General features: G+C 37.9%; 1 protein-coding gene across 1 annotated transcript; it reads left to right on the top strand.

Annotated features, from left to right (window-relative positions):
- The first annotated feature begins 667 nt into the window (after positions 1 to 667).
- LOC110709802 (serine/threonine-protein kinase CTR1-like) lies at positions 668 to 10,547 on the top strand. The gene is made up of 16 exons (XM_021888051.1): positions 668 to 1,636; positions 1,873 to 2,853; positions 3,952 to 4,250; positions 4,340 to 4,484; positions 6,203 to 6,318; positions 6,598 to 6,803; positions 7,073 to 7,507; positions 7,636 to 7,676; positions 7,907 to 7,975; positions 8,288 to 8,388; positions 8,475 to 8,559; positions 8,664 to 8,762; positions 8,860 to 8,928; positions 9,578 to 9,709; positions 9,802 to 9,896; positions 10,067 to 10,547. Exons 2-16 carry the CDS (start codon positions 1,978 to 1,980, stop codon positions 10,167 to 10,169), a joined length of 2,871 nt encoding a protein of 956 aa, XP_021743743.1. The 5' UTR covers positions 668 to 1,636; positions 1,873 to 1,977; the 3' UTR covers positions 10,170 to 10,547.
- Positions 10,548 to 13,083: the final 2,536 nt, after the last annotated feature.

The raw sequence follows: 13,083 nt of genomic DNA, 5'->3' as shown, positions 1-13,083 counted from the left end.
CACAACCCCTTGATTGTGAGATATATATAAACTTTTGCCACTAAACCAAGTTTATCACTTCTATTTCTTTTTAGTTTGCAAGTATTTGACTTAATACAAAATTGTGTTGTGTAACATATTGAGCAAGCGGATAATACAATAATGTATTTATGCTAATTTATATTGATTGGTAATCTAAAAAGAGTGTACATATATTACAAGTAGTGTTTATATTGAGCTTAATTCCCTCAAAACATGCTTACAAAAGTATGCCTTGGTCAATGATCATCTTTGGTTGCTACTGATGGATTAATAAATAATCAAACATCTTTAGCACTTAATATGTTAAGCTAATGCATTCTAATCCATAATTATGTTGTATGTATTCGCAAACTCTGCTCATGTCCATGTTCTTTGACTTTTTCTGACCCAGGCCAATTTTCGGCCTTCTCACTCCATAATTCGATATTGCTTCCCTCTTGTCAAGACTGCTTTCCTCAATCTTGTTTAAAAGCCTCATCCCTTTTGCACACACTATGCATACATAATTGCATCAAACTAACTTACGCCTTTTTTACAATATCAAAGATAATAAGAGTGCAACAAAAGACGTAGTTCAAATGCCAAATCGTGATGGCCGCATTACTCAAGATAGGGGGATGGGCATATATATATATATATCATGCTCATTACTCAACCATGTAGGCAATGAAGGTTTATTGTGCCAAATATATCACCCAACAATGAACAGTTATTAGAGAAATGGTCAATAACCTAATATGATTTTCATGGGTTGAAGACTGAACAAATTTTCATGCACAAAAAACTCATTGACAACAAGATATATTAATATACAAATTAAATACTCAAAGTATTAATAATTATTCCCTTTAATCTCCAAATTTCAATCCCTAATCACTCAAAATAGAAAAAAATTAACACTAATCACTACATTTGGCAATTTTCTAATTAAAAAAAAATCATACAAAAACCATATAATAATAAAATAATAAGAAACCCTCCTCATTTGTTGTCGATACACACATAACGTCCCCATACAAGTCACATAACAATATTACATTACACCAACGCCACCACCTTCCCTCCCTTAAAATATAAAAACTTCCACACTCAGTCTTCTCTCCTCTTTCTCTCTCCTCCATTCTCAACACTCAAACAAACCGCCATTACAATTTCTCCCTATTTTCTCTCTCCTCTTTCACCTCTTCCTTTGACACACACTTCTTCTACCATCTTCTTCAACCTTCAACCTTCATTCTTCATCTTCTCAATCATTTCAATTCCTGCAAATTTTACAACTGATTAAATTATACATACCGATGATTTCTGCGTTTATTCTAGGGTTTTCAAATCAATTTCAGTGATTGTTTTTGGTTGATTTTTTGATGCGATTTGCAGTAATTTACCCCTCAAAATTCGTCTCTCATTAATCAAGATGATTCGAGATATTCTAGCTAAGACGTGATCTGTATTACTTGATTTATATCGATCTAAGTAAGATCTGTATAAATTTATAGGTTTCTAAGACGTCTCAACGTCTCTCTTAATTGTTGTGAATGCTTCGAAAGTTTTTGATACTGGATAATTCATCATGATTCGTGCTATCTTATCTAAGACGTGACCGCATTTTCCTCCGGTATGTAATTTCTTTATCTTCTTCATTTTACTTCCAGTTGATGTTTTTCCAGTATTTCCAACATTTGTTGTGAAATTTCTTTCAAAACACTTTCAACTAAACGATTTTCAGTAAATTTATATATTTTTTTTTTGGTATTTTCCCTCTAAAAAAAAAAAAAAAAGTTTCGATGATATTGTGTACTCCGGTAATTTACCGAATTATAATTTAATTAATTTGTGTATTTTTTTTTCCAGATTTTTTTCGGTGCAAAAAGCTGGTTTGATCAATTTACCAAATTGAGAAACAGTGATTTTCTCTCTCCTCTCCCGTGAGTTTGAAAAAGGAAGAAGAAGAAAAAGATGCCGCACAGAGCGACTTACTTTTTCCCACGGCAATTCCCTGATACTCGGGGTACTTTCCCACCACAAACACCAGTCGCACCAACTACAACAGCTGCAACTACTACAACAGATCTTCGTCACGAGAACCAGCAGCAATTGCAAGTAAAGAACAACGATTTTGAGGTTGTGAACAAAAGCAGCAGCTCTTCGTTCACTGAAAGTGATGCGAAAGAGCTGCTAGTGAAGAAGTTCACGGGTAACAGTTACGCCAACAACTTTAACACATTTGATAATATCACTCGTTCTAGTGGTACAAATAACATCAACAAGTTGGCCGCCTTTTATAGCTGGATTGCAGCTGACAATCACAAGAAGAATAAGAAGAACAAGAATAAAGGCGGCGGCGGCGGCGGTGGTGGTGTTGGTGATGTTGTGAGTTCGAAGTTGGCGTATGATGAGCAGGAGCTTTTATTGCCTCCGGAGCCGGAAGTTGTTCCTACTACTGTGCAGGTGTCGGAGACGGTGGTTCCAGGAGAGAAGAGCTGTGGGTTGTACCGAAATTCGTCGTTGGCACGGCTTTCGAGCTGTGGGAGTAGCTATGGAGCTGGGAGTTTCTTCTCGAGTGAGGTTCATGAGACTACTCGGTCTACGATTCGGAGCTCGATAACGGAGGTGGTGGGCGTGGAGGTGGCGGAGGAGGTGGAGGAGAGAGAAAAAAAGGAGCAGAGTTTAGCGGATAAAGCAAGGGAGAGTTATTATTTGCAGCTTACCTTGACGAAGAGGCTTGCTTCTCATGCAAATCTTGGGAATGAACCCACTATGTTTTTGTTTGAGGGTGAGGTGGATGGCCATGGGTCGGGTTCGGATGTTGCAGCCCTGTCTTATCGGTTATGGGTACTTTTTCTTTATCCTTAATTTTTCATGTCTATGTCATTTCATAATCAGGGTTTCATTCGATTGAAAGTTTATGGTCCACCAAGTGATGATTTCGATTCGTAATTGGATCATGAGTATCTCTCTAGCTGTGGCCTAAGATTTTTTTTATTTTTTATTTTTATTTTTTTCATGTGAGACGGTAAGCGAGAGACTCATGATCCAAAAATGAATCCTACTCCCCCTAGTCCTATTTTGTTTCTCTCCTAAATGCGATTGATTCTGTACCATGTTGTACGGTGGAACATTGATAAATTCATTAAACGGATATATTTGTCTATTTTTAATGGGTAATTTACCTTATGGATAACTGTATGTAACATTTATCCGTCAATGGAGGATGGACCCCCCGTTTGCGTGTAGCTAGGTATTTTGGTGAGAGACAATGAAATTAGGATCAGGGGGTACAGATGGTACGTTCCTATGTTGTACCGATAGTGAAATGGGCTACCATCAATTGTTGTTATGGGGTCCATCACTCCATCTCCTGTCCATTTCTAGTAAGTGGGTCTTTTCAAGAAGCAATAAAAAGTGTTACATGGGAGTGATGAAACAAGTAAGACGAAATTCATGAAATCAACACTTTTTTTTTAACAGGATATCTATATATACGGACAACTCATTGTGATGATCACCAAATACACATTAATGTAAATTGAACTGAAAAAGGGAATGGATGTGCTGCAGTGAGACATTATTGATGTTGCTTGAGTTACCCTACTACATGATCATGTATTCATGTTGTTCTAAGGTCCATTTTTTGGCGTTATACAAAGATGCATTCTCCTGCATCAAATGGTATGTAAATTTGTATAAAAAGGTACAATTGCCTCCGATTTTCCTTCTTAAAAATTTTAATGATTACAATCTTATGAACTCATGATTTATAGACTTTTTTTTTTTTTTTTTTTTTTTTTCTTAACCCAATTTACGTGCTGCCTGCTAAAAATATTTATCTGCTTGGATATGTGTTTGGTAGGTTTAGAACTGCGCTTTAGCGCAGCTATTAAGAGTTATATGTTGATTCTTCTTGACTTATGTGCAGTTGTTATTCTGCAGGTTAGTGGGTGCTTATCGTATAACGACAAGATATCGGATGGCTTTTACAACATATTGGGGATGAATCCTCATGTCTGGGTGATGTGCAATGATATTGAGGATGCTAAAGGGGTTCCATCGTTGGCGTCACTGAAAGCTGTTTCACCCCATGATACATCAATGGAGGTAGTTATTGTTGATAAACATGGTGATTCTAGACTTAGGGAGCTGCAGGATAGAGCACAAGAACTATCCAGCACTTCACAAAATGCATTGGTATTAGTGGAGCAGCTCGGAAAACTTGTCTCCATTCACATGGGGTAGATTTCTCACTTAGCACCTAAAACTAGTTTTTCGATCTGTTCTTTTCACCTTTATATTGAAAATTCAATTTTTTCTTGGCATTAAGGGGTAATTTTCCGGTGGAACAAGGTGATCTCCACATGCGCTGGAAAGTGGTTAGTAAGAGACTGAAGGAGCTTCACAAGTGCATAGTGCTGCCCATTGGTAGTCTCTCTTCAGGGCTTTGTAGGCACCGTGCAATCCTTTTTAAGGTAACTACGATTTCCATTTTTACCAGTCTAAATTTACTGTATATTATCTTGGAACTCCCAGTTTGTAGAGGATTTGGATGGATGAGTTTTGTATCGAACTTCAATTCATTTAACTAATGCATTACACTTTTTCGGTATAAAGTTATGGGATAGGAAATTTATTACTAGTAAGTTGTTTGTTGGATAAGGAGGTTTCATGTACATAGTCAACTGCATATCAAGAATTGGTTTTTTCTTGTAAGCATTGGTACTTGGTATAGATTACGAAAATTACTTGTTCCATTAAAAAGACAAGATAAGCTTGCTCAAAAAAAAAAAAAAAAAAAGAGAGCATGAATCGCTTTTCCTATATGGCTAAAATCACTGTTGTCATAGTAATTATACTAGGAGGAGGATTAACAAGAAAGTATCAAAACCTATTTCTAAAGTAGGTTGTGCATTATCTAGAGCTAGTGAGCCTCATATGCACCCAACTTCTACCTATCAGCCAAGTTTGATTGGTAATGTGGTTTTAAGATGCTGAGAATTTACAATTTTACATAGATAATACAAATTAGGAATCCAAACTAAACGCCTAATAAAGTACCACATATTGTCATCAGGCTTGAGATATTGAGAAATTCTCTGCCTATAATAATTTGAGTCATGAATGATTCTAATAACACCCCTTGATATTAAATTATACTTTAGATGGTATTATCATGATGTCAAAGTAATTATTCAGTAGTACCAACGATTGCAAAAATGTTTTGTTGGTGTCAATATAATTCTTTGTTGGTATTTAGATGATATCATTTAAACACATTTTAATACCAACGCCATGTTATTAGAGTCATTCATGACTCAAATTATTATAGGTAGAGAAATCCTCATCAGGCTGAGAGTGATCATTAAAGTTGGAAATAGATAAAGAGTAGAATATTTATTGTGCAGCTGTGAGTAATGGTAAAATTGAACTTAGCTTAATTATAGATGTTTGGGGATTATTTAGGGATGTGGGTGTGCCTACTGCCTAGTTCCTCATTTTCGAAAGAATAATGAATATTATGCTAAAAGGATGATTGTTAACCCTTGGATCAGGGTCTATAGATATTAACCTTAGCCCCCCAAATTACGTTCCTTGCTTTTGCACACATTTACTATATTGTAGATGTACACCTTTCCCAGCTGAAAAATAGATAGCTTATAACCTTAGCCCTTCATGCATGCCACAAATGACTTAAGAGTAAGAAGAATCCTAAAATGAAACAAGAAATAGCTAACCAACTTTTAGGAAAGACATAATTGACTGCATTGACCTTGAAACTGGCCACCCCACCAAAGAATCTTAAGGAGCATGAGTCATGTATATTCTGCTGAACGGCGTTCTTGGCGGCCTTCTTGCCAAAATTGTATGTCTTTTTTCAGCTGACTCAAGTCCAAACTGTCCAACGCTAACTTTCTTAGTAAATATTTGGAATAAGTCCATGTGAACAGTTGCTTGATTGAGTTTATATAAAAGCTGATTAAGTATGTTTGTTAATGATCAGGGCTTATTTTGCATATTACGAAATAATCAATAATGGGGTACTGAATGAAACTATTTGAGAAGTTGCTCTTCCTCCAAGACACTTTCATGTGTCATGTCTAATTATGCTTTATGCATGAAACCTCTATTATTATTTTTTTACTTTTTTTGTTACCACCTTTTATAACAAATGGTGATATCTTCTATGCAGAAATTAGCGGACTATGTAGGATTGCCATGCAGGATTGCTCAAGGTTGTAGGTACTGTGCTGCAGATCACCGGTCATCTTGCCTTGTTATAATTGAAGATGACAGGCAGTTACCAAGGTATGTGATTCTATGCTTTTGCAACTAGAATATATGCATTTGATTTCTTATGCTGTGCAGCATTAAAATCTCAGCTTTCAGTTTATACACTTCAAAGATATTTCAGATAACAACCTTTCTAATGCATTTTTGGAACTTTATCTGCATATAGTATTTATTGTTATTCTAATTTCTGTTAGGTGCTGATCAAATGTCAATTTCTTAAAATGAGATTTGTTATTTATCTTGCATTCTAATCCTTATGTCTTTTCAATTCTATATGGATACAATTTCCAACAGGGAATATGTAGTTGATTTGATTTGTGAGCCGGGAAATGTCCGCAGTCCAGATTCATCAGTCAATGGAGGTCTGCTTGCATCACTGTCTTCACCATTTCAGATTTCTCGTCTCAAAGAATTTCAGCAGAACTTCGTGTACAATGCCTCATGTAGTGAAAAACCCATGCCAAAACACACATGTGCTTCTTCTGGTCTTCTAAATCCTGGTATAGTGTTGTTGATTATTTTATATAAATGTGTTTGAAAAATAAAGTTTGTGAATGAAAGGAATGAGATGCAATCTGGATATACTCTAGTGATTGACATACTTATAGCCCAAACTTTTAATTTAATCTCTGTTATAGGATTGGATTTTGGATAGTAATTTTGTTTCGTGTAGTAAACAAATTACAGCATGAAGTGTTGAGTAAATTTTTCCTAAGCAATCATCAGCTACTTGTCTTTTGTTTTACAATTTATAGTTTGATGATTGCAGGCAATGGAGGAGGTTGGCATACTGAGGAAAGTGATTTGCTCAAAGAAGGGAAAAGCAATGTCTATAATCCTCTCGATGAAAGCTGTAGAGGGATGAAATCATCTGTGGTGCCTTTGGTGCTGGAAAAGGCTGAGAATCCAGTCATTCAGAGATCTGATCTGCTTGCCATCGAAACAGTTTCAGAAGTTTTGGCCATCCCTGTAGCAGTATCAAGCCTTAGTGTTGAAGAATATATACAACAAAATTACAAGACTGACATGATTGTGCAGCAACCTAGAGTTGACAGTGTTCAACCTGTCGCTCAGGAGGTTGATGGTCAACAATGCATGTTATCTGCTTCAGCTATCAGATTTTTGGACCTTGAACCTTCTCTTGCAATGGATTGGATGGAGATATCTTGGGATGATTTACATCTCAAAGAGCGTGTTGGAGCTGGTAATTTGTTCATTGTCCTTATCCCCTGGCTTTGAAGTGTTTATCATTATTCGAAGGATGAGGGGGGATAATGGGATTATCAAACGGCATTCTCTCTGAGCTGTGTTTTATTGACTTTCTTTCTTCAGGTTCTTTTGGGACTGTGCATCGTGCTGAATGGCATGGATCGGTTAGTACCTCCTCTCCATGATTACTCTCTTAAAATTGTAATTTATATGGTTTTTACGTTATGTTCCTTTGAATGGCTGAGTCATCACATCATTTATTTATAAGTCTTTTCAATTATAAAATTGTAAGCTCATATACTTTACCTATATTTGGATGTGTTGCGGATATGATGTGTTTTGCTTTTTATTTATCCCATTTTCTCACAATTGCTAGCCTTCCTTTTTTTTATAGGATGTCGCAGTGAAAGTTTTAACTGTCCAAGATTTTCAAGATGATCAATTGAAGGAGTTCCTCCGTGAGGTACAGATACATAATTCCCAAATTTGTTTTATACTTTGCAATCTGCTTTAGGTCATTTTCTGTATACGTAGAAAGGTACAAATATTCTTGTTTATGTATTAACTGAAAGGACATGCTTGTATCTGTGAGGGTAACGATAAGATATTATTCCAAGCCTAAGCCAGTAGTTTCTGGTTAGTATAGAGCTTGATGCATATGTTTACTTAATGTTCAATATACAAATTCTGGTCTGTGACATACACTTAACTAATCAAGAAGAGTAGCTATTTGTGCAATTTCTAGCTTTAACTCCCTGTTAATTTTTCTGTGAAGGTTGCAATAATGAAACGTGTCCGTCACCCCAACGTGGTTCTCTTTATGGGCGCTGTAACCAAGCGTCCTCACCTATCCATAGTGACAGAATATCTGCCCAGGTGAGACTTTGAAACTTTATAAAGTTTTGAAGACCTGAGCATATATTCGTATAAATTATTCACCATTTTGTCTCTTTTGAAACCAGAGGTAGCCTCTACCGGCTTTTGCACAGACCAGCTTCTGGCGAAGTCTTGGATCAAAGGAGGAGATTACGGATGGCATTGGATGTGGTTTGTGCTACTTACTGTTGGATATTATTTTTTCCCCCTTTTCCGGGCTTTTCTTCTTCAAAAGATTGATTGAATTTTTTTTATCTATTAAATGTTTAATGTAGGCCAAGGGGATTAATTATCTGCACTGTCTTAGCCCTCCTGTAGTGCATTGGGATTTAAAATCTCCCAACTTGCTGGTTGACAAGAATTGGACAGTGAAAGTATGAATACTCATTTGAACATTTTCCATTTACTGTCTGGTTCCTAAGATTTTGTGTTGAAGTCACATGGCTGACTTTGCTTTATGCCCCCTCTTAGGTATGTGATTTTGGTTTGTCCAGATTCAAAGCGCACACATTCATTTCTTCAAAGTCTGTCGCTGGAACTGTAAGCTTTTCCTAGCCTCTACCTGTAATTAACTCTTTTAGTTTGTCATTCCAAAAGAGATTGAGTATATTGTAGATAGTTATAGCAAATTAACACTAGAAATTGGAGTTAATCAGTAAGAAATGAGATTTATGTATTGTGGAACAATTAAAGCATGCAATTAAATGAAAACTATTTTTCGATGATATAAATTTATTTTCTCGGATGTTACATTCTACTCCTGACATACAACTCAGAAATCTCATGCATTAGTACAGTGTTGTGTCATAGTTTTTTTTTTTTTTTTTTGGCCTTATGTGATTATTTAATGCGAAGTACTTGTATAAGTCATTGTGCATGAAAATCATTATCTTACTGAGGCATATTCCACTGGCCATAATGTTTTTTGGTGGTTCAAGGGAGTTATCAAGCTAAAATACATATTGACCCTCGCAATGGCCAAAATCTTGTTGTGTACGTTGTAACTTTGTGGTTGACCTATTAGATGCATAAAATTCTTGTCTTGCCCTTTTGCAAAAGGTATACTCGTACATGATGGCTTGAATGCTTGACATTGTCTGGTGGAACTTAATTGGAAGGTTTCCTTTCAAGTCTATATGTATTAAGTTGCTAATCCTGATTAATGAATTGTAACTGATTTTTGTTTCAGCCTGAGTGGATGGCCCCTGAGTTTCTTCGTGGAGAACCCTCCAATGAGAAATCAGATGTTTACAGTTTTGGAGTCATCTTATGGGAGCTGGTGACAATGCAGCAACCATGGAATGGACTTAGCCCAGCTCAGGTTGGTTTATTGATTTATACCATATATTATCTTTGTGCTTTTCAATTTGCCATCTATATTCTTAAAACATGCCCACAATAATATTGTTTCAGGTGGTCGGAGCTGTTGCTTTTCAGAATAGGAGGCTCACTATCCCAGCAAATACCTCTCCTTTGTTGGCTTCACTCATGGAAGCATGCTGGGCAGAGTAAGATATTTAACCTACTGGTCAATATGTGCATGTTTGTTTTGAAATCTTTTTGGAATGCTAGGCCCCTTGGTATCATTTTTGTTTTGAAATCTCGTTATGATTCATCCAATATGTTTGTCACAACGGTATCTTGACCAACAATCATCATCATCTGTTTAACCATGCAGTGATCCAAGTCAGCGACCATCTTTCAAGAAAATAGTTGAAACATTAAAGAAGCTCCTGAAATCTCCTACACAGCTCATACAAATGGCTGGACCTGGACCATAATGATGGAACATCGTGAATAAATGATAATGGCTTGAAATTCACTTCAGCTAATGATTTCTGTGATTTGGCGACCAAAATACTCTCCACTAAAGCTTGGGGTTTTTTCTTTTCTTGTTTTTTGTTTGAAAGGTGTTGCTTGTCCAACCCTTGTCCTTAGGCAAACCAATCCTTGAAAGTGTAAATGCCGGAGAATTGTGATTGATGCATTACTTTGTACTTTGTAGCGTCTACATAGATGATAACTTTGATAAGGGGATATTTTTATTCATGGATACCCGCATTGTTATAGGGTGACCAACTAGCAATTCTGTTTTCATTTGACTGCTGTTGTATTATGGGATTTTAAAATTGCTATGCAAGGACGATTTGAAAATTTCAGTAGCAAGAGTAATTTGTAAGTTGTTTGGTATTCCGTATTAGTTATTACATATTCCGTTTGTGATGGCTTTATTTAGACGACGGATTTTTTTCTAACTTCCATGGTTTAATGAGTGATCTAGTGCTAATTTATATGCATATTGGCTATGGTATTACAATTATTGTTTAACATCGTTGATACGGAGTACTCCGTATTAATCATTTCTAAAAATAACTCGCCTTGGCCACTATGTGTGCTGTGCACAAGAACCTTCCTGCTGTTGGCCTGCACCAATGTAACATGGCTTCCCGCTCTTGGCTTGCACCAATCTGTCGCAGTGGGCTGTGTTGGAATGTCTTTAGCATTGGCTATGATGACTAAGTCATGCCATGGGCTATACCAACAACATGAATCAACCAACGTGTTAGATTGACCTCATGTTTTCATCACAATAACACTCTTACATCTGAAAATTCATTGTCTCTAAATTGCACAACGTATTGCATTATGGGAAATTCTCAATGGTGCTCATCAGTTTTTTTTTTTTTTTTTTTCATCCTCAATGGTGAACAACAAAAATTTTAATTATCTTTGGTACTCATGTATTTTTAGTATATATCAGGAACGCCTTCCCAAAATAAGGTTGGGAAGTAGGCTAATTCCCAAAATACAGCCTCTTTTTATTTTTTTCCCAATATACCGTCCACGTAAGCATTGCTCAAAAAACCGGTTTTTTTTTTTATCTGGTCCAGCAAAAACCGCTACTTCAAGTAGCGGTTTATTAAGCAGAAACCGCTACTTGAAGTGACGGTTTCTTATTGGAAAACCGCTACTTGAACTAGCGGTTTTCCCCAATAAACCGCTACTTCAAGTAGCGGTTTTCTTATAATAAACCGCCACTTCAAGTAGCGGTTTTGCCTGTCAATTTTTTTTTTCCAAACTTATTTAATCATCCCCAAAAAATCCTGCAAGTGTACCTGTAAAATATATATATACCATATCTTCAACACAACCACCACAAATAACCAATTTATGAACACATTTTAATCCAAGGAAGTCCAAATTGTCAAATATTTTTCAAATGATTAAATATAAACAAAGTCTAATTCTAATCATCTACAAAAAAGCATATGAGTTCAGTTCAAAAAATATACATCTAGTTCGGGCGTTGCTTCTTCCCATGAAGTAACGATGAAGGTGATGTAGCTGTCTCCTCCTCTGGAATGTCATCCAGGCCAACTCCAACTCCAACCTGAGACCCAGTCTTGCTACGCTGTCGAACTCTGTGATACTGGCGGAGCACCACTGGAGGAGATGTGACGATAGTATGCTGAGGAGGAGGAGAAGGGGGTGGGAGAGTGGGAACTGTAGGAGAAGGAGAAGGAGAAGGAGCATCAAAGGGAGAGCGAATGGGAGTCGGTGGACGGAAGGCACGTGATGAATGACCTCCACGATGAGGTGGTGGTCTGATCGGCCTAGTGTGCACAGTAGAAGATGAAGAAGATGGCGAAGTGGACATTGGAGGCTGCTGAATAAGATGTGAATGCCCCACCCTAGATAAGGTCTTCCCACAGAATGATGTAAGACCCTGCATCGTCTGAATGGCAAATGGTAGAGCCTTGTCCGGTGGCAAATGAGATATGGTCTCAGTAGCTCTCGATAGCTTCACGTGCAAATCAGCAAATGCACGTGCCTACATTGAAGTGTAGTTTTAATGTTAGTAAAATGAAATAAAAAACGAAACAACTAGATTGAAATGAAATGAAGTTCATACAAGTACTAGGTCAGAGGTAGCTGGCTAGTAATGACTCGGGGGGCGTGGCTGCGAAGGTGGGGTAATGACCAGCCTCGTGATGCGATGGTACCAAGCTATCACTATTAGAAAACAGTCAATCAACGACGGAAAAAATCCGTCGAAAAACCCTGAAATTCCGTCGAAAATGGCCATTTAGGACGGAATTCCGTCGGAAAGCATTATCGGAAGACCTTTTGTAGGAATTTTGTGATATTCCGTCGGAAAGGTCTATTCCGACGGAATTTCAGATGGATTTTGTTCTGTCGGCGCTTTTGTTGAATTTCAGTGAAAATCCGTCGCAAGGTTCCGACGGAATTTTCCGTCGGAGTAGGATATGTTCCGACGGAAATTTCCGTCGGAAAAATAAATAAAAAAAAAACAGCCCCCACCCCACTTGCCCAGACCCACCCCCCGCCACCAGCCCACCACCCCCCACCACAGACCCCCTGCACAGACCCGCAGCAGCCCCCCACCTAGACCCCCCAGCAGCCTCCCACCCCACCTGCCCACACCCACCCCCCCGCACAGACCCCCACCCAGACCCCCCACACACCCAAACCACCACCCATAGACCCCCCAGCAGCCCCCCACCCCACCTGCCCAGACCCACCCCCACCACCAGCCCACCACCACCAACCCCCCCCCCCCCAGCACAGACCCCCCACACACCCAAACAACCACCCTAAAAACCCACCGAAACCACCCTAAAAACCCACCTCCCACCACCTCCCCAAACCTACCACCCACCTCACCGAAACCAC

The sequence above is a fragment of the Chenopodium quinoa genome, unplaced genomic scaffold (genome assembly GCF_001683475.1).
Source record: "Chenopodium quinoa cultivar QQ74 unplaced genomic scaffold, ASM168347v1, whole genome shotgun sequence".
Lineage (NCBI taxonomy): Eukaryota > Viridiplantae > Streptophyta > Magnoliopsida > Caryophyllales > Amaranthaceae > Chenopodium > Chenopodium quinoa.
The sequence above is the reverse complement of the archived record's forward strand: the minus strand, read 5'-3'. Positions and strand labels throughout refer to the sequence as shown.